Genomic DNA, 27,461 nt, shown 5'->3' with positions numbered 1-27,461 from the left:
TTTTATGTAGGGACCTCAGCTGAACAGCAGAGATGCCAGCTGAACATGAGCACACATTCCCCAACAGCAGCTTGATGTGCTGGTGACAAGAATCTTTGCAATCTGAACACTTGGCAATCCCTATTGAAGGTATATTTTGACTGAGCTGGCAAACAGGAAAAAAACCTTCATCCCACTGCTCAGCAGGCATGGCCTTGGAATTAGAATTTTCATTGCAAGAGTGAGATAAAACCCAATTATATTCACCCTGCCTGTCTGTATATACACAACTGCTGTCTTTAGAAACCTGAATTGAAATCAGTGTAACACTTGCTCCTAAATGTCTTTAACATCAGAATTCCAAATGTAAATTCCCAGGCTAACCTTGAAGGATTTGTACAGTATTCTCTCCATACTAACAAGAGGTGGCCCAAGCATCTTTTGGCATTTGGGGAAAAGCCATGAAAGGCACTCACAGAGGGGGAGGCACAGAATTTAATCCCAGAGCCTCAGCAGTGAACAGAGGGTGCACGCATCACCTCCCACTACTGCTGCTCGCTTCAGCATCTCCTAGAACCAGCGTTCTGCAAAAAAACAAAAACAGAAAAATGGACCCAAACAAACCCACTCTGATGATTCTTTATTGCTTTCACAATCTTGTATTTTCAACAGTTTCCCAAGAACTTGTGAAAGGAACATGGGAGCTCTCGATTACAAACCATCTTCTGGAACGGAGTCAACGCAGGCTTGAAGCCGAAGACATGTTCACTGTTTCCATCTGAACATTCCCACTCAGACAGTGGTCAGGGAATGGTGGGAAAGCAAACAGTGCTCCTGGATGGCAGCAGTGACACAGATGGCACGAGACAGCTCCTGCTGCCCTCCCCTGAAACTCAAGCCCAGACACCCTGTCTTGAGCCAGGCTTTCCCAGCTGCACCTGAGCTGGAGCCACAGAGGGACCGAAGCTGTCAGCACGCCGCCCGTCTGACACTTGCCCAGGGAGATTTCAACATTCCCTGGGCTTCTTTCACCTCCCTCCACTCCAGCTTTGTGTTTGGAACCTCATCCTCAGGCTCAGGCTCCTCACGGACAGTTCCCTCGGGCAGGGCCACCACGATGGGCAGAGGGCCCTGCTCCTCCCGGAACTCCACCACGTAGAGGCTCTTCTTGTTTGCCAGCTGCTGGTGAGTCTCCTGCCAGCAGGACAGGGAAAAGACAACCAAAACAATGATGCACAGTGTGGCTTTACTTCAGGCAACAATCTACATGGGATGTGGGGAAGGGGAAAAAAATCCCAAAAAGTAATTTCCTAAGAAAGAGTTTAAGCACTGTGTAAATGAAATGACTTGTCAGGCTTATCTTAGTGGGCAAAAATTCAGATAGCCAGACCTCAGATACACTGATCAGCCCCACAGTGTCATCCCAGAGGAACCTGCTTCTGGAAAGATGTATCCTGTTCATAAACATGCCTGTTGGGATGTTAGTACTGTGCAGGAACATTTTTATCTTTATGTGGATATAAATTTTGCTGTGACAACAGAAAAGTGCCTGTTACTGCCCAGACAGTGGCATTAGCTAACATAAAGATATAAATGTAACATTATTTTCAACTCTACCTCTCCCTTGCCTACAGGGTGTTTTGATAACACTCAGGTTTTACAGGTGACAGGAAATTTTTCCTACTCAGGGCAGTGAAGAAAACATATCAAGTGCATAATTCCAAAAGCAGTAATTTATACAGCAGGCCTTTCTTCTGTTCGTTCTCTGGAAGATTCTGAGACAATGACTGAAAATACAACACCAGGCTCCCTTAAGTCTGATTGCCCTGAGGTACTGCTAAGCTGTGAGGTCTGTGACACTCACCAGGCAAAGAGGATCACAAGCCCCTCACCTCCTGAGGCTGAACTGATGACATTGGCCAGGACAGGGTGACAGCCTTGACAGCTACAGCTCTGCAGGGCTGCATTGGGAATGGAAGCAGCCAGACCCTGGCAGCCACCAAAACTGCAAACAAATGGGATAACCAGGAATTTCCAGAGGGCTGACTCATCCTGAGGCTGGTGTGCAAAGGAAGTAGGATGAAATGGTGCATGTTGGAGCTTTTCCATCAGTTCCAGGCAGCTGGCTCAGACAGACATCTCCACTGTGAGCACCTCCCTGACTGACTTCAGAGATCTCAATTACAAGAAGCAGTAGAAGCAGCTGGGGCTTCAGCCCTTGTGCAATGAGAGCTTGGAACACAAAAAGCAGCAGTGACCAAACCTGGCCCACAATTCCCTCTGCCCAGGATTTTGCCATAGTCACCAAAACCAGACCAAATGAAAGCCCAGGAATTCAGATGTCCCCTGCAGACACCTGGCTGTGGAACAGGCAGAGTTACAGCTATTCCTGACTGGACAACTCCATGAAACTGCTGAGGAATTACCCCCTTTGCTGATTTTGTTTGCTCTTTGTAAGATTACTTCACTTTAAACCTGGAATATAAACTGTTTGCCCACAAACTATTACAACAACCAACCCCTTCTGTCCCCAAACCCAGTGGGCACCAGGAGTGCACCCACCTGTAAGGTCAAGCCTCTAAAGAGAGCTCTGGTGATGTTAATCAAGTTTTTGGATCCAGTGACCTTGGCATACATGTCCTTAATGCCAATTAGCCTGCAGATGGTGATAATGGCTCGGTGGCAATGCAGACCATACCCTGGGGAATAAAAAAAAAACATAAATGAGCATTGTGTGATTATTTGTAAGCACACAACTTACTCAGAAGAGAGCACTGAGATCTCTTCTTCACTAGTTTTGTTACCCAGCACGTTAGAACACATTAGATGTTAAAAATGGCTCCAGGGGCTGTGCAGAGGCATCACTTCCCTTTTCCTGGCCCAGCAATGAATGATTATACTTTGTCATGATTTTAGTGGCACAGAGTGAAGGAGAAACAAACACATTTCAAAGTCCACAAACACAACAGAGGTTTATGTGTCATCTGCATCCATCTCCCTCACAGAGATGGAGATTATATCAGCTCCAATGCATAACTGTAGTACATTGGCATTAACTGCAAACAGTTTCTTAGACTTGCCAGGTTTCAGTGGAGAAGTTATTTTTTTTGAGGAGTCTACTTTTGCTCCAGAGAGGTTTGTTTCACATGGCTTATCTCTAGTGATCTTTAAAAACTGCAGGACTGTCTTGCTGCTGCTGAGTAGAGGACACAAAAAGAAATACATCCTTGGGATCAAATGGCTGGAAAAGGGCTAGAATGTTTATTCTAGTGAGGTTATCTGATTGGAGACCTTGTCAACTAGGAAACTGAGGGAGAAAGGAGAAACCAGAAACAAAATAAAACCCAAAGACACAAGGAAAAGAAAAAAACACTCCCCCTAACTGATGAGCTATCAGGAAACTTCAGGTGCCACTTCCAGGAAGATCAAACTGACTTCACAATCACCAAGGCTGTAAAGGACGGGAGACCTGGAGTGGGAAGGGTGTGGGAATTTATAGCTCTATACAAACCCACCAGTGGGTGGAGCAGGACCAAGGCCCACACCTTGGTAATTGAGAACTGGAGGAATTACACTTAGGAAGAGTGAGAGAGCTCCCACCAGTGCAAAAAGGACAAATCCCAAATTGCAAGAGCAAAGCCATGTCAGCAACAGTAGGTATTTCTAAAGAAAGATGACTGATCATTTTCAACATTTAAAACATGGTAGACTAGACACTACTTAAGCTCATCAAATAAATACCAGTCAGTAATTATTAAAACTTCAAAACTTAAACTTCTTTTATTACCTTTGTTTTGTTTCTTCATGCGGATTTTTGTCCTTTTAAATTTCACAGAAATGTCGTGGTAAACTGGAGAGGGGGGAAAAAAAAGGTGTTACAGATAAATTCCTCCTTCTAGAAAAGCTTTAGCTAGTACCTTTTTTTTTTCTGAACTGTGAAGTTGGCTTTACTCTCCCCTGACTTCTTTAAAGCGGAGGATTAGTCTAGGTAAATTTCTGGAATAGATTATGAGTGTTGAAACACCTGTGAATACTATGCTACTATTGAAAAATAGGTAGGTGTGCCTCCAGTGAGCCTCATTTGGTTTTGAACTGAGCTCACATGATACAATTTAACTCGTATTTTTTTAGTAATCTAGCTTTTAAGCTAAGATTGCCCCCAAGGCATCAGCATTCTTGGATTTTCCACACAGAGTACTAAAAAAAAAAAACTACCAGGAAACATCAGGCTGACCCTCCAGTCCAGGTTTCCCCTGGCTGCTGGGTCAGCACACAAGGACTGAGTCACAGGGAATCATCTCCTCTGACACAGAAAGGGGAAAAGCACAGGAGTTCACTGTAAAGAAAAATGCTCTGACAGTACCTGACTCCCTTAACTCAAAGTGTGCCAGAAAAGATCTAATCTTGCTATTAAGAGCCTGAAGTACTATGCATTAAGTATCCAAATTTTAAGAATCATGGAATTGTTTGGGTTGGAAAGGACCTTTTAAAGGTCATCTGGTCCAACCCCTCCACAATGAGCAGGGAAACCTTCAACTAGACCAGGTTGTCAAGAATTGTAATACAATGCATCAGATCAGAAAAACTTTATTTAACATTTTTTTTATACTTTGCAAATAGTTGCAAGCAGCTGGTATACTCAGTGCTTACACTGAAAGAATAATACTTACTTGTGTGGTCCTGATACAGCTCTACAAAGTGCAAGGAGCTTATTGCTTTATTCTTTGCCTAGGGAATAAAAGCAGAAAACATTTTTCTTCTTGAATTCTTCTGCTAAGCCATTTGCAATTTACCCTTATTCAGTAATTAGATGTAAAAAAAGAAAAACAACTTAGGAAAACAGATTTTCCCCATCTAAACTCTATGGAAATGAAAATGTTTAGTCTGGAGGAGGCTCAGGGGAGACCTTACTGCTCCCTACAGACACCTGAAAGGAGACTGAAGTGAGGTGGGGGTCAGTCTCTTGTCCCAGGTAGAAAGTGATAGGATGAGAAGAAGAATTGCCTCCAGTTGTGCCAGTGGAGGTTTAGATGGGAAAAATGTCTCCCCTGAAAGGGTTACCAAGCACTGGAACAGGCTGGCAGTGAAGTGGCTCAGCCACCATCCCCAGAGGTGTTTGAGAGATGTGCAGACAGGGCTCTGAGGGACATGGACTGGGGGTGGACTTGGCAACAGCTGGACTGGATGACCTTAAAGGGCTTTTCTAACCTAAATCATTCAGTGGTTATCTGTATCAAGAGAGACAAAGCAAACACATGGATTTACTTCTTTGCAAAGACTACAAATTATACTGATTATTAGGGAAAAAAACCCATAAGTGTAATTGTCATCAAGGAAAAAAATTCAACCAACTTACTTTCCTTAAAGCATTCGTCCTGTCACCTGCCTTCCCTATTGCAAAACCTGCAAGACAGAAAGAGGCATTTTATTGCTGAGAAACAGATGATGTAGATGACCTTTGGAAAGAAAAGTGGAAAAAAATAGAAAATTTCACAGCCATGTTTAGCATTTAAATTTCTGCTCCAGTGCACAGATGATACTCAGAAAGTGGTTCAGAGAAAATCACAGAGACAAACAGTTTAGGAGTTATGAACACCTAACTTCTGGATGCCAACTGCTTGTCAAAGGGAAAAAAAAAAAGGTTTATGCTGTTATTGTGTGTTTGACCAAACTTTGTTTCAAACAATTGAGTAGTAGTGCTCTTCAGACAAAAATAAACAGTCCACTCTGTTTAAAAATAAAGAAGGGAATGAAGAAAAAAAGCCTGGGACAACTTCAGTTCCACCAATTAGGACATCTGGATTGCAGTGATAACACATTCCATGAAGAAGCTTTCCAAAGGAGTGGCAGGAAGAGTTTTTTCAGAGCAATACATCTTTCTGCAAGAGAACCACACCTTCCTCTCTTTATAAATTTTCCTCCACTCCCAAGTGCAAGCAAAATTCAGCTGGAGGAAAACACGAGGCCTTGAATCTTTCACATAAGCAAAGTTCAGCAAAACTCTGGTTGGCCATGAATACAGCTGTCTCATTAAAGCTCCCACACAATATGCCATCATCAGCTGTTGCCTTGTACATACAGTAAGAGCACGTACCTGCAGCCCCTTTACCATTCCCAACAGCCACTAAGGCACGTACTGATTTTTTCCGGCCTTCCTTTGCCTTCATACAAAACACATTTCTCACCTGAGGAAAAAAAATCAACACAAAGCTTCTTGTTATTGCACATAGTCCAAATGGGTTGGGTATTGTTAGCTTTTCTTATTTATTTTTGAAGAGAGTCAAGTTTGCCAAAAACTGTAGAATACACTTAAAATATCTATACTGTCTTTGTCAATGGGTAGCATCTGCAGTGGGACACCGGCTTCAAGGCATTAAATACATAAAGGTTGTTAAAAATCCACACTCAGAGACAAAGTTTCCTCAGTGCACCTCAATGAAAATAACTCTTGCAGTGTTCAGGTGCACAACAGATAATGCTCAAATGCTGCCAGCTTCATGTGTGATTTCAAGCATGATGAGAAAACATAGGGAAAAAATGGAAAGTAATACTAATACTGAGAAAGTGACAGCAATATTGAAGTGCCCCCCATATATTTTATCCTATTTTAGAAGCACTCTCAGGAGCTGCTCCAGGTCTCTTGTTGCTTTACATGAATTAAAACTTAGGACTGAAATCTGCATGCTGCAGAAGGCAGTCTCATTACAGAGATGACAGCTGCTGAAAGGATATTCCATTCAAGAGAGGGGAAGAAGAAGGAATTAGCCTGAAGCTGAGTCAGAGGAGGTTTAGGTTGGATATGAGGAAAAGGGTTTTCACCCAGAGGGTGGTTGAGCACTGGAACAGGCTCCCCAGGGCAGTGGTCACAGCACCAAGCCTGACAGAATTGAAGAAGCATTTTAACAACAATCTCAGGCACTTGGTGTGATCCTTGGGGTGTTCTGTGCAAGGCCAGGAGCTGACCTCGATGCTCCTGATGGGCCCCTTCCAACTCAGAATATTCCACAAGCAAGTGACTGCTTGACAGGCCCCCACCTTACATGGTCTAACGTACCCCAGAGTGGAAAAGAGACAGATGTACAGGTGGGAGGGAGAGCATGTTCTGGGAAAAGGGAAGACAACTTAAACTAGAGAATGCAGAATGTGGCAACAGGTCACTGAAACAATGAGATAAGGGGAAGAGACTGGTTACATGTCAGCCCAAACCAGCTTTGGACTGCTGGGGTTTAGAAATACTTCAGATTTTGTCCTTTGGTGAACTTGGCTCATTTTGACATGAAAACCACGCCTCTGAAGCTGAGGCTGGTGTGAGTGGAGACCTCTAACAACAAACATGAATTCAGAATGTGCTGTGCCCTTAAATCCAGGTGAGAGACAGCTAAGCAAGGAGCAGCTTAGCCAAGCAGTGATGTAGATTCATTATGCAGAGCTGTAAATTATCAAGCTGTATAAGTATGTTTGCATTTTTGGCTTTCAGTGTGCTAGCTTTACCCACAGCACCCCTGTTGGAGCAGAACTATAAATAAATCAAATAGCTCAACTGTGTGTGGATTGGCTTCTTGCACACTGGGTGAGAGAATCCAATTTTGGGACAACAATCTCAGATCCTTTGTCCATCTGTTCAAGTTCCCTTGGTTTTGCTTCTGTATTGAACTAAATGTTTATTTAAATACAGACATACAGTTTATATGCTGCATGTAATACATGAATTATATATCATGTATAAAAAGGTAATACATAGCATATATAAAAACCCTTTTCCCTTTATGTAATCCTTCAGCAAGCTACTCTGGCTGTAGTGTTATACATCTGAAAGTGGATTATTAGAAAATACTTGGTCATGGTTTAAATATTCTTAAGAAAATTCACCATAAGCAATCCAAACAAAAAAACCCAACAATCCCCCCCCCCAAAGTTCCAGTGCCTTCCTAGGTACAGATTATGGTTAGAGTTTCAAAAATTTCACCTTTCTTTCATTAAAATAAAGATGCTGTTCAATTCAAGGTGCCCATACATTCTAGAGAGCACTCTAAAGAAGTATCAGCCTTGCCAATTGCTTATTCCAAGCCATTTTCCTTTCTTCAAACTCACCGTTGACAAGAACAAGCTAAAAAACCACGCCCCATAAGATGAAAGTGCCTGTGTAAATGGGCTATTCAGAGAAAATGCAGAATAATAATGGAAGAAAAGAGAGTGAAGCAGAGTCATCTCCCCAGGAGCATCAAGAGAATACTATTTTTGCTTTGCACACACTTTCATCTTCTGTTGACAATCTCAGTAGGTACCTGTACAAAAATAGAGTCAGCATGTCAAAAATAAAGGATGTGTTGTTGGTAGAAAACTGTTCATGGATTGTTCCTCTCCCTTTCCAGAATGTGGCAATAAAGACACACACAAGGAGCTTCTCTGCCACTCTTTTAAAACAGCACAGCCTCTGAAAAGTGACTGAAACCAAGACACAACCACCCCTATTATCAGATTGCCACTCAAGTTAGATTGAAAGCAAATTTTTAAATTTTGAAAGCAGATGCAACACATGCTCAGCCTAAATCACAATGCACCTCAAATTAATTGTCTCCTTGTATCCACCATCCAGTGGTGAAACACTGCAAACTCAGCCTTCTTTCTAGAACTGAGGGAAGAGCAGCACCTCAAAACCAAAATGAAACCACCTCAAACATTTATTAAGAGGAGAAATGACAATGTGGAAGTAAGTTAAGCTCTAAGAAAGGCTGCTAAACATTATTATGTTTTCAGCTGTTGCACTTGGTTAGAAAAAGGGTCAAAATCCAACACTTCCTTGGAGGTTTTGTTTCTGTAAAAGTCAAATGAATGACTGGCCAGCTTGACTGTCCTTGGGAATCCCTCCATTCTAGAAATCCTGTTCTAGTCATGATTTCTAGGAAGCTGCCACCTCTAGGCCACTCCTGACACTGTCACTCTTCTGCTGCTGTTGTGCAGTGAAGTGGCTGCACAGAGTGATCCCCTCATGGGATAAAAGCCTCTGGTCCCAATACTTCTCCAAGGTGCAAGGGAAGTGAGGTAAAATGAGAGCAGGCTGCAGCACTGAAGGAAAAGCACTTCCATGCAAATGAGCCTAGAGAGGGTCAGGGGCACAGCTAAAAGGTTTGGGAATACAGTTATCTAAAAGAATTGAGTAACAAACTTGTCATTACAAAGTTTATACAAACCCATGTTAGCTACATCATGTCCCTATCAGCATTCTGTGCACCAAGGGCACAGCAGATTTGTATCACAATGGCAGAACATCCCTCAGCTGCAGTGCTTGTACTGAAATGGTCCTTAACCTTGCACCTCAGAGGAGGAGATGCTCTCCCCATCCAGGGACCCTTAGAGAAAGATGGGAATGCAATCCCACACTGAATCCTGCAAGCCAACACAAACAGAAATGAACAGCACTCACATGAACACCAGCAGCACCAAGAACCTCGTCCTATTCCTCTCTCTCCTCTCTCACCTGAGTAGAGATCCTTTGGATTGACCTCCCAATAATTCATCCTCAAAGTCACTCTGCATCTGAAATGTTTTTTTTTCCTTTTCAGAGGATGAACCATGATTATGCCCAATTAAAAGTCACTCAAAAGCTTCTGGGTGTTCCAAATGCCAGTTATTTCTTCCATACAGGCTGACAGGTAAGAGGTAAAAATCATCAAGTATTCATTAAACAGAACCAGTTGAGGTTAGTATTCCTAAACTCTACTTTTAGGGCAGGCCAAAATCTTTGAGTACTCCAAGATTATCAGAAATAGTGCACAGCTCTGACCTCTTATTTTTTCCTGTGACAGGTTGCTTCAAGTGCTGTCTTAAAAACTGTCTGAAACTTTCATTGCCAGTCTAAAGACACCATTAGTATCAGCTAGGGAACAGAAGACTTCCTTGTATTCTAAAAGCAAAATCTAGAGCCTACAAATACCCCAAAAAGTACTTGAGGCAACATCTCATTAGAAGTAAATTATTACTCAGAGAGTATCCTTTACACCATATAATTTTTCAGTCAAGGCTGTCAAACAACAGATCTCAGACACTGTAATTCATGCAGCATTTCTTTTTCACAAGCCATTTTTTTTTCTGCACTCTTCGCAGAAACTATTTCCAATGACTTATAAAAAGAAACAAAGGGTTAAGGCTGTGCATTAAAGAATATTCTTTTTGTCAAAAGTAGCAAGCCTACCAAGCTGAGCCAAGAAGAGGCCTGATGTAGGCTGGGAAGCAGCTCCCTCATGTCCAAGTGAGAGCAGCAAGGCAAACAAGATGTCCAGGAAGGAATAAAAGCACCCACTGCCACCCAGAGCTTTCTGTCTCCTGCAGCCATCATCCTTTTATCCTGTGTGTCTGGCAGCTCTTCCCAGTCCTCAAACTCATGGCAATGGCACAGATCCCATTTCCAAGCTGGATGACATCAATGGGTAGTTCAACACTCAAATCTCTGAGTGTTTCTGTTTACTTATTTAAATATGATAGTACCATACCTGAACCACCTGGCTCAAAGCCAGAGCTATTCTGACACTGGAAAGGCTGCACTGACCCTGCTAAATGCAGCAGTGCTTGCACAGAATTCTTCCAGTTGCCTTCACCAGGAGCAGGCAGTGGAAACAAAAAAGCATGAACAAACCAGTAAGTGATCACCAAGCACAGCTTTCACAACTGGCAGGAGGCAATTTCAGTGCTGGAGAAAACCCCTTTGAGGTCTGTCTTTTGCAAAGGGCATTTTTTACAACTTTATCTGCTCCTTAAGAAAGGTCCCCTTAATGAGAGACTCAAAGGGCCACTAACCTCATGTTCTGTGCCTTCAGGCCCTACTGAGCACAAGGTCTCACTTTCTAATTTTAATTGCACTACAAGGCAAGTACTATTACAGCACAGGATGTCATGTAGGCTACTTTTTTTTGTTATGTTACCGTGTTCATTTTGGAGAAAAATAAAAGAAAAATTCATCTGAGGGCGGATGACACATGAAATGAAGCCTTCCAGTGAAAATAATAATGGCACATGTCAGCTGCACCTGTAGATTTTAATTACCACTGTGATTATACTATGTTAGACATCAGTTAAGCATTACCATCAGTTCTATTTGAAGAGATTGTTCTTATCTCTTATATGAGTAGAATAGGAAATGTGCCTCAGGCTGGCAGGGAAAGTAAGAAATAGTTAGCCCAAGTTCTCTGTGACAACTTTAGGTCTAGTTGACATGAAAATCTGCGCTTGTCTATACTCTATTTATCAGTCAGGAGAAATCAAATTACAGCTTTTATGTTTCTACATTATAAGAAAACACTTTAATAAGCAAGTTCTTTTTTTAGCAAAACAGCACAGCCTTTTCAGTAGCATAATCACAACAGAAAAGGTCTATTATATTTTTGTTCATAAGGCAGTCCTTTAAAAATTACTCTGAGTTTCTTGCTGTGAAGCACAACTTCCCAGCAAACATTATTTTAATCTCCTGTACTGTTGTGAAGGAAAAGATAATGGAAAACACATCCAGAAATAGCAGCATGTCTCTCACCTATTTCAGCCAGGAATGCTAAAATGATCTATTTATTTCAAAACTCATACTTGTTATCAGAAAATTGAAAGACTCAATTATCTTGAGCTCACTGCTGATTTTGAACAGAGAATTTTTGCTGCTGCTATTTTTCTGCAAAAGCATTCCACTTCCTCAGTTCACATCTGTGGCAATCTCATGTAACAGCACAGCCCCAGCCTGCTTCTAAAAGCTTTTTGATTACTCAAATATAATAAAGCATTGAGACAGATTTCTAAAGCACATGAAACCACTGCAGAGCAATTCAGCTTTGCTGTTTGTAAATAATTCTGCCAGTACAAAAGGGCAAACTCCCCTGCTGTAGCATCCAAAGTGAGAGTCAGCTGTGGCATGGCACAGCAGCAGATCAACATTCCCTGCTCTGCAGTGTGTCCCTTCAGGTCACAGAAGACACTGCCAGCTGCAGGGCTTGGGAACAAAAATCACTTCTTTTATGAACAGATCCTGTGCAATTCAGGTTTTACAAATGGCCTTCAAACACAGACTCAGCTAAAGGCCAAGTGCTCCAAATGGTCTTTGCTGCATCAGTCAAAGCCCATAGTGTGGCCCAGTCCACTCCAAAAACCCACTGAGATAAGAAAATGGGTTAACATGTCACAGATTTTGTCTCCCCATCCCTTCTGACAGATTATCTAAATAGTTTTTATAAAGATCCAATGATAGACATTCCATTTACCCTCAATCCATTCCAGTATTCAAATTCCCATTTGCAAGTCATTCTTTATGTCTTAAATTTACCTTGCTTTTTATTTATATCCATTGCTTTTTATTTATATCCATTGCTTTTTATCCTTTTCACAGCAGACATCTAAAAGAGTTTACATCTTTCCCCTCTTCAGGAATAAAAAAATATATATATAGAAACCAACTCATGACTTTTAATTACCCAGACTGAGATTACAGTACAGCATCATTGTCTTCCATGTCTCAGGAGATACTAAAACCCACAAGCAAAGATTTGGATTTATTTAGAAAACACTCAAGCCACTGGATAGAATTTCAACTGATGGTCATCTCAGCAAAATGCAGAAAGATAATCAAGGACAAGGAAACCCATTTGCACATTCATCAGGACAGGAGAGAAGCCTCAGATGCTCTTCTGGAGTAGAGCTGTCAGGTAGCTCAGCTTCTGAGCTGCCTGATTAATCTTTCAACTTTCAGACAAGGAGCTGTTGAGAATCAGGCTATTTTGTTAAGAAAATGTTTCTCCTAGCCCTTCTCTCTCCACTGAAGAGACAAAGTAACTCACTTTCTCACAGGTTGTGCTTGTACATGTCACGCAGCTGAAACAGAAAACCAAACTGATTCCTACTGCTATAATACTGACTAAGCAGAGACTTTTTAAATAATTGCAAGGTCAATAAAAAGTAGTAATAATTCTTCAAAGTCCCTTGAAAGATTTGCGATGCTTACCTCGATGACTCTTGCTTCAAAATCTTCATAAGTTTCTGTTGGGAGAAAAGCAGAGTGTTACATTTCCTTGTGTTACTTGTCTACCAGCACACCCCCCCTGCAGGTGGTACAAATTAAGAAGGACACAACTGCTATGGAGCTGTCCTTTATAAAGCAGTCTCAGCAAGAAATAGAGAAGGTAAGATAAGAGTAATTTGAACCAGCAGTGTAAACTGCCTTCCTCCCTAAATACTGCTCTAAAACTGCAAATAAACCTCAAGTTTCACATATACAGAGCAAAAGCTGTTAATCACTAAAATCACCAGATGGGTCACTTCCATTATGACTAAAGTATTATCCAATATTTTTCATAATATTCTGAAGCTTTTACCATAAAATTCACAGGGATTCAAAGAAATTTGGGGTCTGGACTAGATGACCTGTAAAAAGTCTCTTCCAACTCAAGCTATTCTTTGATTCAGTGATTCTATGAAACTGCAAATACTTCTTTATCCACACTTTTGTGAAATTCCAGAAAGGGGAGGGGGATCATGAAACAAAACAATACACAACCACTTTAAATAACCGTAGTCCTTACAACCTCTTGCTTTTTCAACTTGCCCCATGAACAAGAGCATTTCAGTGTAACACAGAAAACCTTTATTTGGAGTAGTTACAGAGAGATGCTGTAGGAAAGCTTAAAAGCATGTAATGGTGTAGAACTGGGGCCTCAGTCCCCCACCAAAGACTGGTTTATCATTTACACATAACCTCCAAGATGTTTATAAATATGATCTTGGCACAGGTTAGAGACATGCCAGTCTACACAAAGCAGATTTCTAGCTCACAGGAAGGATATGAATCCCAGCAGGCACTCCCTGCTCCCTCTGAAGCTCTTCAGCTGCTAAAGAAACACTGTAAACTTGGGAGAAAAGGAATTTGATTTCTAAGTGGAAAATGCTGCTTTTTCTCTGCTCCTAGCTGGCACAGGAAGTGACACCAGGGAATCCAATCATGCCACAGTCCCAGGCCAAAAGGATTCATTGGGTTTGGCAGTTTCAGCTTGTTCTTCCTATCACCTTGACATTGCTTTGCATACAGTGAATGTCCCAGTTCCCCTGCAAAATCATTAATCCTCTGAATAAAAAGGTGCTGAAAGAGCTGTGGGGGCCTAAAGCTCCCCGACATTTTTAGCAGATCAAAAGGAAATCAGTGCATGCTAATCAGAAACTGCTTTTTCTCAAACACATTTATAACACAAGCTGACAGCTTCATTCTCCTATTTTGACTGCAGTGCCCTTTCCTCTTTTTGGCAAACTTGGTCTGACTAGAACAGGCTCCACACAGCCAACTTCAATGCAAGTAATCCACATCAGTAGTTCCAGCCAAAAGCAAAACCAAGGAAAACACCAGAAGGTAAAGTTCACAAATGCTTAAACACTGTTTACAACAGCAGTCACTTCTTTTAGTGGGATAAACTCAACACAGTTTTGTGTTCACAGTATGGAACATGGCACTTTCTTGACTTCTCCATGTTCCACCACTGACTTATGGGGAATTTGGAACAATTCATCTCTCAAATCTCCTATTTTTACATTGACAGATTCAGTGACAGTTAGCCAAGTCCACTGCCACATCACTGCCTTCCATGGAATATTTGCTCTCAGGGTAGCAAAATGAAATGCAAGCAGTGCTAGAAAATATCACCTTTCTTAGCTCCTCTTACTATAAAAGTGTACAGAAAGATGTCAATAAGCAGAATTCCACAATAAAAACTCAGCCCAACAGGAGTTGAGTCTTTTTCATGTTTAATTAGTTGAAAAAGACTAGGCTTCTAAATGTTAAAGCTACTATAGAATCTCTAGTAGTCTGAATAAAAGCACTGTAAAAAAGTCACCTCTCTGCTGTACACATAAGAGCTCTAGTTTCACTATGCTGAACTACTTAGGAAACAAAAAATTAACTGTTATAGTTATTATGATAGTTATTTATTGCAGCTGCTTCTAAAAGCTACATTCAAATAACATAATCTTTAACCCTATTTCATTATTTGAACTACAATTTTAAAAAGATTGATTTATCCCACAGGATCCTTTAAGAAACTATTAAAAAAACATGACTATATTTCATACTGAAATCAATTGATGCTGGACACAGAAAAACATTTCCATCCTTCAAGACTCCTGTAAGTCTGTGACATAACACAGTACTCTGTGATACCACATAAAATCACACAGTCTGTAACAGCTACAGGAAATTAAGCAGTGCTTTAACAAATTTCACTGATGTTAGCAATACCTGCTCTTTTATTTAGTTTGCTTGTGTATGGGCATGGGACAAAGTGCAAAACCAATTTTCAATCACAGGGAAAATCTGGATCTCACTTTCTCCAAGTGCCCCCTCAGAAAGGCTAAGGGAGAGGAAGAGGATAATTGTTTTCCTTACCTCCATTTGGACCAGGGTCAGGAGGATCCAGAATGATACCTCCCCAACACTTTCCACTCCATCCTCCCTCTCTCTTGATTTTTATTTTCTTTTTCTTCTCCCATGTATCTCTCTGCTGAATAATTTCAGTCTGAATTCTCTCCCGTTCTTCTTTTTTTCGTTGGGCAACTTCCTGCACTTTCCCAGTTTGCAACAGAGGAGCATTGAGACCAGGCCAGAGGAAACCAGAACGTCCTTAAAAATAGCAGAGAAAAATTATGCTTTGCTCCAAATTAGGATTGCAACTCTGCACTCAGGAAAAATGCAACAAAATGGAAAATTTTCATGTATTTCAAATGCATTCTATGATGCAGAATTCATATCTGAAAAAGCAAAACCAACATTAAATAATCAAATCAAGATTTTTTTCTTTAAACACAAAAATATCTCGAGCAGTTTGACATCACAGAAAGGAAGAGAATTTTGTCCACTTACAAAATCAAGAAACACTATACATGAAAAACATCAAGACATGTCTTCACTTTGTATTTGTGAATCTACCTTCACCAATCTCCTGGCCTCTATTCAGATTCTTCCTTAGCTTTTTCTTCCTTTTCTTTCCTCTTCCTTTCTTTACTCCCACACCAGTCTCTGCCAAAGCTCCTTTCCATAGCTGATCAGCAGTCACTGAAAAAAAAAAAAAGTCCTTAAGTTATATTCAAGTACAGCTTACACTGGAAACTGAAGGTGAATGAAAAACAACCCCAAACTTGAAACCTGTTTGATCTTTGCTGAAATTTAAACTGTAGCATTACTGCCTTGCCAAGAAAGTGATTTCCTACTCTGTGCACATGTATTTGGTGCAAAGATATGCCTCTACTCCTGATTACTGCACTGAGAGAGGCACACAGCCAAGTGCATGTTTTTTACCAGGTTTTTCAAAATTAATTTGAAGACAAATATTCCTAATAAGTAACCAGCAAGGTATTAATTTCCAGGTCATGAAAAGAAAGTAATTTTTTAGTAACTCAGAGCAGCAATACCTTGAAGTCCTTATCCAAGGACATCGATCAATGACAGCAAACTTAAATCACCCCTAAAAAAGTTCTGAAAATATCATGTTCCACTTATTGCCTGTCTAAGTGGAAAGAAATGTAAGGAGGAAGGAATACAAAACACTTTAACAACATCATCACAGAGCTCTGGCACTGTCAGGACTCCTCAGGCAGTGGCTGTGGCCAGGACCATGCACTGCCTTGGTGCTTCACCCAGCACAGGAGAGCGAGGCTTAGGAAATGTTCAGTAGTTAACTGCAAACTCCTACTCACCCAGCTGATGGCAATACAGGACACCACGGCAGCTTAGGCAAAAGAAAACCGAAAGAAAAAAGCACACCAAAAAGAAACTGATTATATGAAAAGATACCACAGATAATATTTCAAGAATCCCAGGATGGGTCAGGCTGGAATGGACCCTGTGGGTCATCTGGTCCAACCTCCCTGCTCAGGCAGGGCCATCCCAGAGCACGTGGCACAGGATGGTGTCCAGATGGTTCTTGAATATCCCCAGTGAGGGAGACCCCACAACCTCTCTGGGCAGTCCCAGAGCTCGGGCACTGCACAGGAAAGTTGTTCCTCATCATTCCTGAGCCTCAGTTCCTGCCCGTTGCCTCTTGTCCCTTTGCCCGGCACCGCCGAGCAGAGCCTGGTCCATCCTGGGGCCCCTCCCTGCAGACACTGACAGACATTGATGAGGTTCCCTCTCAGTGTCTCTTCTCCAGGCTGAACAGGCCCAGCTCCCTCAGCCTCTCCTCAGAACTGAGGTGCTCCAGTCCCTTCATCATCTTTGTCACCCTCTGCTGGACCCTCTCCAGGAGCTCCGTGTCTCTCTTGCCCTGAGGATGCCAGAGCTGGACACAGCACTCCAGACTGGCCTCACCAGGGCTCAGTAGAGGGGCAGGATCATCTCCCTGACCTGCTGCCAATGCAGTTCCCAATGCAGCCCAGGATCCCCTTGGCTTTCTTGTCCCCCAGGGCACTGCTGGCCCATGGACAGCTGGGTGTCCACCAGCACCCCCAGGTCCTTCTCTGCAGAGCTGCTGCCCAGCAGGTCACCCCCAGCCTGTGCTGGTGCCTGGGCTTGTTCCTCCCCACGTGCAGGACCCTGCACTTGCCCTGGTTGAATTTCAGGAGGTTCTTCCCTGCCCATCCCTCCAGCCAGAATGCAGAAGCATCACCATGGTTCTGTTTGCAGATTAATGCTATTATGTGCTTGACCCAGGGGCAGTGTTACTATGGCAGTGTAAATCTTGTCTCCCTGATTACAAACTGATTTTGTTTATTTAAAGTAGGCAAAAAAAGTAAACACTTTTAACCAGGGGAATTAAAATAACCATAAAATCACTACCTCTTTCCACGAGCAATTCATTCTTTTCAGATTAATGCACTTGAGAGATTCATTTTCCAAATGCTTTGGAACTGGGCAAGCTCTGCCATGCTAATAACACAGTGAGGGACAGAAACAATCCAGGATGCCCAGAGGTATCACTAAGTGCCCAGGTTTATTTTTGTATTAAGTTTGTTTAAGGTGTCAAGGTGGTTCTTCCAAGAGTTTGACACACACCTATTGGCTCAAATATCTTTTCCCAAGTAGGAAGCACAACTGATTCCTTTTTGAGAATCCTCATCCCAGCAATCAAAGCTCAGTACACACTGAAAGGAAGGACACACAACTCTGCAAGTCCAGGGAGCTACAAAATAGTGTTACCTCAAGACAGCCAAGAGCAGAGCGGCCTTCAAAGTCACTACATACCCAATGTGTATTCACATTCATGTGTATGAACAGGCAAAACATGTAATGGGGTTTTTGGTTCTACTGCAAACAAGTGGAAATCTGTGTATTACAGACCACTAGAAATGCCCATGGATAACAGCAGTTTATCTCACTTCTTATATGCTGTGAGGCAAGAACTGAATTTGCTCCTGGGTAGGCTTTAGTCCCTGTAAACAAGAAGTTTTTGTCTGAAATTACATGCTCTTTTCTAAACATTCAAGTGAACCCCAATGTCCAGAGGTTTGGCTTAAACCCAATGTCTGAACTGTCAGCCACTAAAAACCTTCCAGCTGATTACAACACACCAATGTATGTAGCTGTGAGATAAATGTGGGGGGAGAGGAAAAAAACCAACAAAAAACCACACCAAAACCAACAAAAACTTATATAAAAATGCATTACTTCCTTACTGCATTTTTTTTTCAGAGGGAGAAAAAAGCAAAGTAAGTAGGTAATGCATTTTTCAGTAAATTCATGCTAAGTGAAACATGGGGCTGTGCATTAGGTGGAAGGCTGATCATCAATCCTGTTAAGCTTCTTAGCTTATTCAGAAAACATTGTGTAACTAGCAATCCTGTTTTTAAAAATGATAATCCTGCTAGCTTGGAAACATGGAATCACAATAAAGGTACTTAAGTTTTTCTTTGCAAGGCTATTTTTAAGCTGGAACAGTCCCACAATCTGCAGTTTGGGTGACTTCACAACGGGTTGTAACAGCTACAAAGGAGACTGCAGAGGGGCAGCAACAGGCAGCTGAGAGAAAAGAGCAGATCTGGAGCTGGTAATACCAAAAAAAATCCTACACTTTGAGCTGCACTCCAAATATACATACAATCAGATCACTTTAACTCCAACAGAGGAAAGTAGCAAAGGTCACAGAGTAAGGACATTGTCTTGCACCAAAGGAGAATGCTCAATGCCAAGAGAACCATGAAGAACGGGTCAGGCCGAGTCAAGCTCTGGCCTCAAGCACTGCACAAATTCTGACAAAATTAGAACCAGATGAAAACATCACATTTGGTCCCAAAGTGCAGTTCATTTAATCAGTCTATACTAATACCATCATGTGTTTGGAAAGCAGCTGCATTTAATGAAACACATCAGAAGCCTGCAGGCTGCAGGGCTGAGTTCTTTATAGGATGGAGGCATCACGCTGATTTTGAGACAAAGTGACAAGAATGGGAAATGAAAGGGATAGGCTGTCATCAGGAAGATTACAATGCTGGGGACACTGCTTATGACAGACAGACAACACACCACTGGAGAAAATAGAAATCTGTGTGTAAGAAAGGTCAATCTGACTTGACAGCAAAGCATCAAGGTGATTAGCAAGCACATACATAGGCAGGAGAAATGTGATGAGTTGGAGGAAGTAACTCCAGATGGAAAGGAGGACTGCTGCACTGCTTTCACATTCGTAGAGATGTTCTGGAATGAAGACATCACAGCAGATATGCAGGGTCTTTTGAGATTTATGGGCTTGTTTTATTTTGCCTTTGCAAAACAGGGTGTTGCAAGCATTCCTCAAGAGCTGAAATAGAACCAGTCATAAAAGCCACTACACTTTTTTAGTCAGTTACCCAAAAGCACAGAGCTACTGAGTGGGGGGAAAAAGTGTCATCTGTAAGATTTTATTTTATAGACTACAAAAAGATCCACTACTGAACTGAGCTGAAAGCATGCTTTATGCAAGCTGATCACTAACAACCACCAACAGAAAGTCTGTGTGACATCACTCCATTTTGTTTAATCTACAGAAAAGTATTTTTTCTGAAAAGAAAAAAAGAAAAATATTTGTAATATTCTGGAAAGGATTTGGGTTTGTGTCTTTTTATATTATCCCTGAATATCAGGAATGAGACAGGTATTTATCAGATGAATATCAAGCCACACCTCAGTAAACCCCAAGTATTAAATGACCTGTTGTAAACCCCATCAGAAACCAGTATCCTAGATACTCATTAACAGAGATTAAAATCAGATTTCTTTGTCTCCTGCAAGAGGAGTTCACAGCTTGCTGAGCATACAAAGAAAGACAAAGAGCAGTCAGTTGGAAAACTGAAGGGAGTAAAAAGAGAAGAAAAAATCAATTTTGTAAAAGAGCTAAGTAGGCTCACTTCTTTCAAATACAGGTAATCTTTTCCTAAGATTTTTGGTGACAAATAGCCTGTGGCAGCACAGCAGCAGAGAAACAAAGACATTAATATTGACATAATAAAAAGACTAAAGGGCTTATTAGAATAAATATGCTTCTTTCAATGCACTGTTGTCCACTAACCACATCACATCTGTGCAGCTGTATTACCTTAAGGAACTCAGTAAGGTCTTTTGAATCACATTCTCTTCCAAGTTTCAGCCTGGAATACACACTTTTATTAACAGATGAAATCTTACAAGGTATGATATTCCAATCCCATTCCTTCTCCAGACACCAATGAACCTGCCACCATCTCCAAATATAAACAAGATTTAGAAAAAAATGCTTCACGCATATGAAATATGAACCAGCAGAGAATGTGCTGCAACATATTCTACTATAAATTTAATGACAAATTACCATCTATATACTGCTGCTTAATGACCACAATGAGACATTTCTTCTTGGATGCAGGCCTTTAATTTAATTAACTTACCCCCTTTATTTAATCCAGAAGTTTAACACACTTATCTGGAACCTGGAGACCCACACACTTTCTGATTTGAGGGACTCAAATGATTCCTAGGACAGAGGCTGGCACAAAGCAGGCTCCATGAACTACTCTAACCAGGATTTAGCAAAGAACTGCAATTCAAGTAGCTTAGGTTAGGAAAAGGAGTGCTCCACTGTATTTTTAAATCTAGGCCTTATGATATTCTCTCTCCACCTTCTTACAAAGTGTGCCTAAGAACAATATCCTTAACTACAAAGCATTTAGGGTAAAGGTGCTAGGAAAAAAACATACACAGAGCAGCTGTCTTAAGAGCAAAACCTACAACTCATTGCAGTGGCTGAACATGACTCAAATAATTTAGATGTCACTTCCAATTGCATGTATTAACATTCAACTTCAATTCTTACGAGTGGCTGGAGTCATTCTCACAATTACATTAGAAACCTACTTCCAAAACAACAGCAGTGAACCATCCAAAACAAAGATGGAGTTTGACTTTATACACCTTAATCATCTTCAGCTGAACTCATATACTGTTCAGAAACTGTCAGCTCAGTTCATACCATCTGTTATCCCTGAGAAGTTATGTTTCTAATATATTTTCCTCTTAGTTTTAAACGTGCAAGTCTTTAGTTCCAAGACCTATTCAGGCTTTGTAAAGTTACTTATGGAAAATGTATAACTCTAGGTTGAATCCTCTCCTCCATGATTCAAAAGGGAATATTCTGCAGATGACAATACAAAGAGATTTAATAATGAGAGAAAAATGGAACAATGGCATACTAATACCAGAGGGATTACTTTTAACATGTGAGAATCTACAGCAGGCTCATCAAAATCAGTGTGCTCATCCCAAATGAGAACTGCTTTTGCCACTTCACTTCTGAAATGCCACTGTCTGCCATCATATGACATCAGTTTCTTGATTTCCTGTCTAACCCTGGCCCACGAGCAGAAAAGCATGGATCTGTAAGATCTGTAAGAAATGAGATATAGGGCCAGATTATTCTCAAGTGTGTTAAATCACCACACTCAAAACATTGTTTTCTTCAAAGAAACAGACCCTTTCTCAAAAGAGACCTCTCAGCCTGTTAAAATGGCAGCACATGATGCATATCTGATACTGAGCTCTGCTGAAAGATAAGGACAAAACAAAAATCTCCACCTCCTCGGTGAGGCCATTAAAAAAAGGGCTACTTAAGCAAAATACATGCTCCTGTTTGCAATTCTGCCTCCACCCTCTGCAGATGGCATCTCCTGAGGGTGTTATCTGTGTTTGATTTTGTTAATACAAGTCTGAAGCTCTTGGGGCTACCTACTTATTCATAGTAATTTAATAACATTGTTAAAAAATGCAAAAGCTCCAATTATGTGGATTGCATAAAAATTTTGTTTAGGTGGGTCTGCAAATTTGTTGGCAGAAAAAGACATCTATATTCTAATTATTTTTTCCCCCAAGATAGAATGGGAAAGTTTTGGGCATTTTCCTCAAAATCCAGAAACAAAACTTGCATCCTGACAGTACAACAAAACCCCAGACCTGGAAAATATTCCAGAAGATACATTCACACTGCTCCACTGACACAGGAAATAACTCCATTTAACTGAAAACCTCGAGCACACTTCCACAGTGCACTCAGATTACAATTTCACATTTTCTAAAACTGGCAATTTGTCACTATGTCAGCAGAAGTTGTAGATGTGGGATTGTCAGGTTGATTGTCAGTCTCAATTCAAACCCTGAATAAATCCAGCTACAATCCCAGCAGCTGAGAAATTGTATTTTTTTTTTTTTAATAACCTTTTATGAAAAACCAAGGACATTAAATATAGCTAGTATATGTTGTTGTAAATGCTACCATCTTTTGAAGGTTGCTTTGATTATTAAAGCTTTAATTTTTTATTTTTAGTAACTATCATACCTCAGTGTCACCAGATGGATATGGAGAAGAGACATTTCAGTGAGGTCTGCAAACTAAACACCTTTGGCTTGGTTCAGTTCCTCAAAACAAAATGAAAATCAGACCCTAAATGCCTTTGAAAAGTAATACCATAAAACCATCAAAGTAAATACTGTAAAAAAAACCCCAATCAAATCAAAACCCAATAGAATGCCTCTCCAGGTACGATTAACAATAAGGCATTTAGTCCCCTTTCTTTTGACTGAAAGCAATTAACCAACTATTTTTCAACATACAGACAATTCCCTTGTAAAAGGAAAAAAAAAATAAATTTAAAAAGCAGTTGTACAGATGTAACTCTTTACATCCTTAATGCTGAAACATCAAAACTCTTCTTATGGTACCAATGATAATGACAAGAGGCAGCTCTGTAATTATTTATCTGGAATGTTCATACTTGAAGAAAAATTCTTTAAAAATTGAGTAAGTAAGTATTTTTTCAATTCTGAACACTGAGTTCGACATGGCTGTCAAAATGAACAATTTAGCCCAAAGAAAACTCACATAAAACTACAAAAACATGATACAAAATGTAATTAAGGAGCAGCCTCAAGGAGCAGTGGAAGGTGTCCCCAGCCACAGAATTGGCTTTGGAACAAGATGCTGTTTTAGGTCCTTCCTACCCAAACCATTCTGTGATCCCACGGCTCTCAGGGGTAGCTAACGGAATTAACTGTGAGTAGGACAGTATGATTTTTATATAGTATCAAATAAAAGCTCTTTATCTCACATGCACTTGGACACATAATGGATGTTGGGAAAATCAGGCTGGTTTGGATGTCTGGGGTCAAAGATAATTCCTAAGGCTGGGAGACAGCCAAACCAGTAAATGAAAACTGAACTGCTTCCCATGGTCAGGAGGGTGGAAAGGGGAAAGAATAAGCCTGGAATAAGAAGATAATTTTATACTATTTCATTAAAAACTCACTAAAATATAAGAAGAAATCTCTCTGCATGTTTTTGTGTCAGGGTTGCAGGAGAGAACTATCTGGGTAAGGATCAGAGATAAATGCCTAGGATAATTGCAATTCCTCCTATTTAAATAATTCCTTCTATTTAAACCAGTCAAACAATTAAAAATAATAGTCATGTTGAAGGTACAGATGACCCTACTAACAAGAGCATTGTAATATTACCCAAGGAATGATGGAAGATAATTAAGCATTCACTAATGAGAGAAAAAAAAAAATCCAGTCACCTTTCTCAGTCACAAAGCCCTGACATTTGGCTGACATTTCTCTTGACAGCTATTTCACATAAAATGGTCATATCTGCATTTTAAATGTTGCCACTTCTGGAGCAACTGCACTGCTAAGGATTTGAGTGATTTATACTGTTTGTATCCACTTCATTTGAATTCTGAACATTTTGCTTTTTACTTCTGTAAGAGAAAGTGTTCCCAGTATAATTTTACTTTGAAATACAAAACCCTGAGTCTTCTGAATCTCATGGCTACTGTCTCTCCTTAATATGTAAAGGAGGTACACTTGCATTTTTCCAGGTTGTTGCACATTATTGAATAAGCCAATAGTTTTAGGTAGTTTGCCTAAATATATAAAATTTTACTAAACAGTGCGGATGCCATCCCAGCAAATATTTTTAATTCAGTCATTTAACCAGACACCTGGAAAAGTTCCTGGTAAAACAAAGCTCATCCAGAGCTTGTGAATATGAATACAAGCCTAATTAAGGAAATAATCTAACCTACAAATTCTAATCACACTGCAATCACTTGTGGTGCTACACATTCCATTTAAGATAAACAAAATAACAACAGAGGGTGGCTTCTTACATATTCCTATCTTGCTGCTGCTTGTCTAAACGAGTTTTTCCTGCAGGTGGCATCCTTAGAAAGCCTTTTCCATGCAGAGGCTGCAGGTCACACTGCAGCCTTTCCCAAGTCTTTGGGAAACCTCTCTACCCTCAATTACCTGGAATCAGTCAATGGTCAAAATTTACTGGATAAGATGAGCAGCAAGCCCAGCCTGACTATTTAACCCCTTTTCTTTAGCAGATGTGAAGAAAACAGGTGCAGTATTCTGTCACCTGGATGTTGAGAATAGGAAGAGACCACCAGTTCTGAAAGCCTGATTCTGCAGAGCTCTTAAATTCTATGGGTTTTAAAAATCAAATTTTCACTCTCTAATTGCTGCAGTTATCTCTGCCAGAGATTGCATCCTTACCATTTCTCCTCTTCCCCTGAGGGATAGGATAAGGAACCACAAAGCAGGTGAAAAAGCCCCTCAGTTACCTCAGTTGACAGTCCTGAGTGTGAATTTAAACAGCCATCATTCCTCAGTTATGGTGAGCATGGCTGAAGCTCCTTTCAGGACTGGAGGAAAACACTGCACCAGACCAGACAATCCACAGGATTGCTACCAACAGTTTTTGTGTAACACATTCTTGCATTTCAGTAATTTCACTTTTGAGGCAGCACAGCTTGAACAGCACGTCTTGCCTGGGGCTCAGAAGTAATTTAGAGGATAAACACACAATTTATACTCTCAATAAAGGCCTAGGAAACAGAGGGGAAGCTGCTTCCTCCTCCCATCCAATGACATGTATTAGATGGATCCACTGTGACAAAAAGCAAACCCTTGTTTGCTACTAAAAGATGATAAACTGATTTTGTGCACATCCTTCTGTCAACATCTGTAGTTGCCGCTGTAATCTCAGGGGATACAAAAAAAGTCAGTATACACAGATTTTCATGACTGTATTTCTCCAAAGCAGTGTTTTCTTTCCCTCTCCTGCTTGTTACAGCTAGGAATTTTTATCCAACTCAAGACTTACCTGTATTGAAGAAACTGCTCTTCCTGCACTGCTCGACTGTCCCAGTCCAGGGGGCAGAGAGGGAGCACCGTGTCTGGAATTCCCATGCCAGGCTGGAGTAGGAACTGCAGCTCCCTTTCACTGGCACAGAAACAAACCCTGGGAACAAAGACAGACAGGTGTTTATAGGTAGCACATTTCCTTCCTTGAAACTGTATTTTCTGCAAATAAATGCATGGGAAGAAAAGCCAGTGATTTTCAAAGGGAATCAGACTTGAACCTTTTGTCTTGAAATGCAAAGCAGAATGTGGGAGGGAAAACATTGCAACAGAAAATGTCACAAAGAGAGGAAGGCAAGAAGGCTTCGAGCATATTGCTGACAGAGTCATTTCAATAAATTATTAAGAAGCAGTTGCAGCCTTTTATTTTTCCTGGTTTACCTGCAAGAAATGGTTGGGGTTTTTTAAGGATATTCTTGTGACTAGACTGTGAAAATGTTTCCCTCCACTAAGGAAACTCCACCAGGCTGTTTTCAAGCCCCTCTTAATGTTCAGGATCTAATCAGAGTTTGGCACCACTTCATTACAGGTTGCCTTGAGGATGAAAAGAGACCTGAAATTCATTAACTACTTAGACTTTGTTTAAGAAAAGGAAGATGAGAAAGTTTTTAGAGGACTGTAGAGGATAAATATATTTTCCCTTCCTTCTAAGTATACTTTAACCCCTGCTGGGGAAAAAAATAATACATCTGAGTTTTGAAAAGTGACTGAAGAAGATTAAAAACCAGAAAGAAAAATTATTGAAAAATAAGAGAAAAACAACTTGGTGTCCTATTGACTAAAAACGTCCACCATGAGGTAAGAGGAGAAAGGTAGAAAGAATGGGAAGAAAATAATAATCTGAATTACAAAGCAAACCACGTCACTGTATCATCTTAAGGCAGATGTTACTGCCCACGTTCCTCTGATGGGTGACCGATCCAGGTTTCCAAAAGCACAGCTGCCCTGCCCAGAACCCTGTAAGGATGAGGAAGATCGGCACCACCTAAACTTCCCTGATCCCGCAGCGAAACCCGGGAGCGGGGGAGGCACCAGGGGCTGCAGGTCACACCTCAGAGCCGTGGGAAGGCAGCAGGGACTCCGCAAAGCCTCACCCGCGCTGCCGTGCACGCACACCTCAGTGTCTGATGTGCACATGGATGTCTGGATGTGCACATGGATGTCTGGATGTGCACACTGATGATGTCCTGGTGGGTACCCTCAGCGCGCTCCCCTCGCCCTGAGGGATGTCCCCCCGCCTCCCCCGGCTCGGTGGCCGCTGCCCTGCCCGCGGAGGTTCCCCCGCAGCCCGCCCTGCCCCATCACCTCGCCAGGCCGCTCGCAGCGCGCCGCGGGCACACACCCGGCCGGCCGCCACCACCGCCGCCGCCATGACGGGCCCGAGCGCCCTCCCGGCCACCGTCCTGAGGTGCCCCGCGCTGCCTGATGACAAAGCGCGGGCAGCGAGGGAACGGCTGGCGATAGAGCAGGGCGGAGAGGCGAAAGCCGGCGGCTGCCGCTCAGCTGAAGCCTCTGCTGCCGCTGTAGTGGAGCCTTTGCTGCCACCCTGCCCCTGCCGCTTCCTGCACCGTTAACAATCCCACACAGGCAGGCCGAAGGCAGCCCCAAAGGGAAAGGCCCCGGCAGGTCCCCAGCGCCCGCCATGGCGGGGCCCGTCCGTGTGTGCGGAGCCCAGTCCCGGCTTGTGTTCTCTGAAGTCTCTCTTTTAGGAGAGACTCTTTTTAGGGACTTCTTTTCCAGCACCACTGCTGTCTCATAGTTCGAACTGTTATAGATACATGTGATATTATTGGCTTTTCGCAAATACTGAAATGAAGGTTAAATGTAT

General features: G+C 41.5%; 1 protein-coding gene across 1 annotated transcript; it reads right to left on the bottom strand.

Moving 5' to 3' along the window:
- Window positions 1-602: 602 nt before the first annotated feature.
- Window positions 603-27,179, bottom strand: MRPS5 (mitochondrial ribosomal protein S5). Its single transcript, XM_086879085.1, has 11 exons — window positions 26,939-27,179; window positions 25,596-25,733; window positions 15,920-16,045; window positions 15,380-15,613; window positions 12,956-12,990; window positions 6,074-6,164; window positions 5,336-5,382; window positions 4,650-4,707; window positions 3,767-3,829; window positions 2,542-2,678; window positions 603-1,173 (listed from the first exon to the last, which is right to left on the bottom strand). Exons 1-11 carry the CDS (start codon window positions 27,003-27,005, stop codon window positions 949-951), a joined length of 1,221 nt encoding a protein of 406 aa, XP_086735211.1. The 5' UTR covers window positions 27,006-27,179; the 3' UTR covers window positions 603-948.
- Between the last annotated feature and the right edge of the window lie 282 nt (window positions 27,180-27,461).

This window comes from Cyanistes caeruleus, chromosome 2, assembly GCF_971803275.1.
Source record: "Cyanistes caeruleus chromosome 2, bCyaCae1.hap1.1, whole genome shotgun sequence".
Taxonomy (NCBI): Eukaryota; Metazoa; Chordata; class Aves; order Passeriformes; family Paridae; genus Cyanistes; species Cyanistes caeruleus.
Note: the sequence above shows the minus strand (reverse complement) of the source record. Positions and strands in the feature narration are given on the sequence as shown.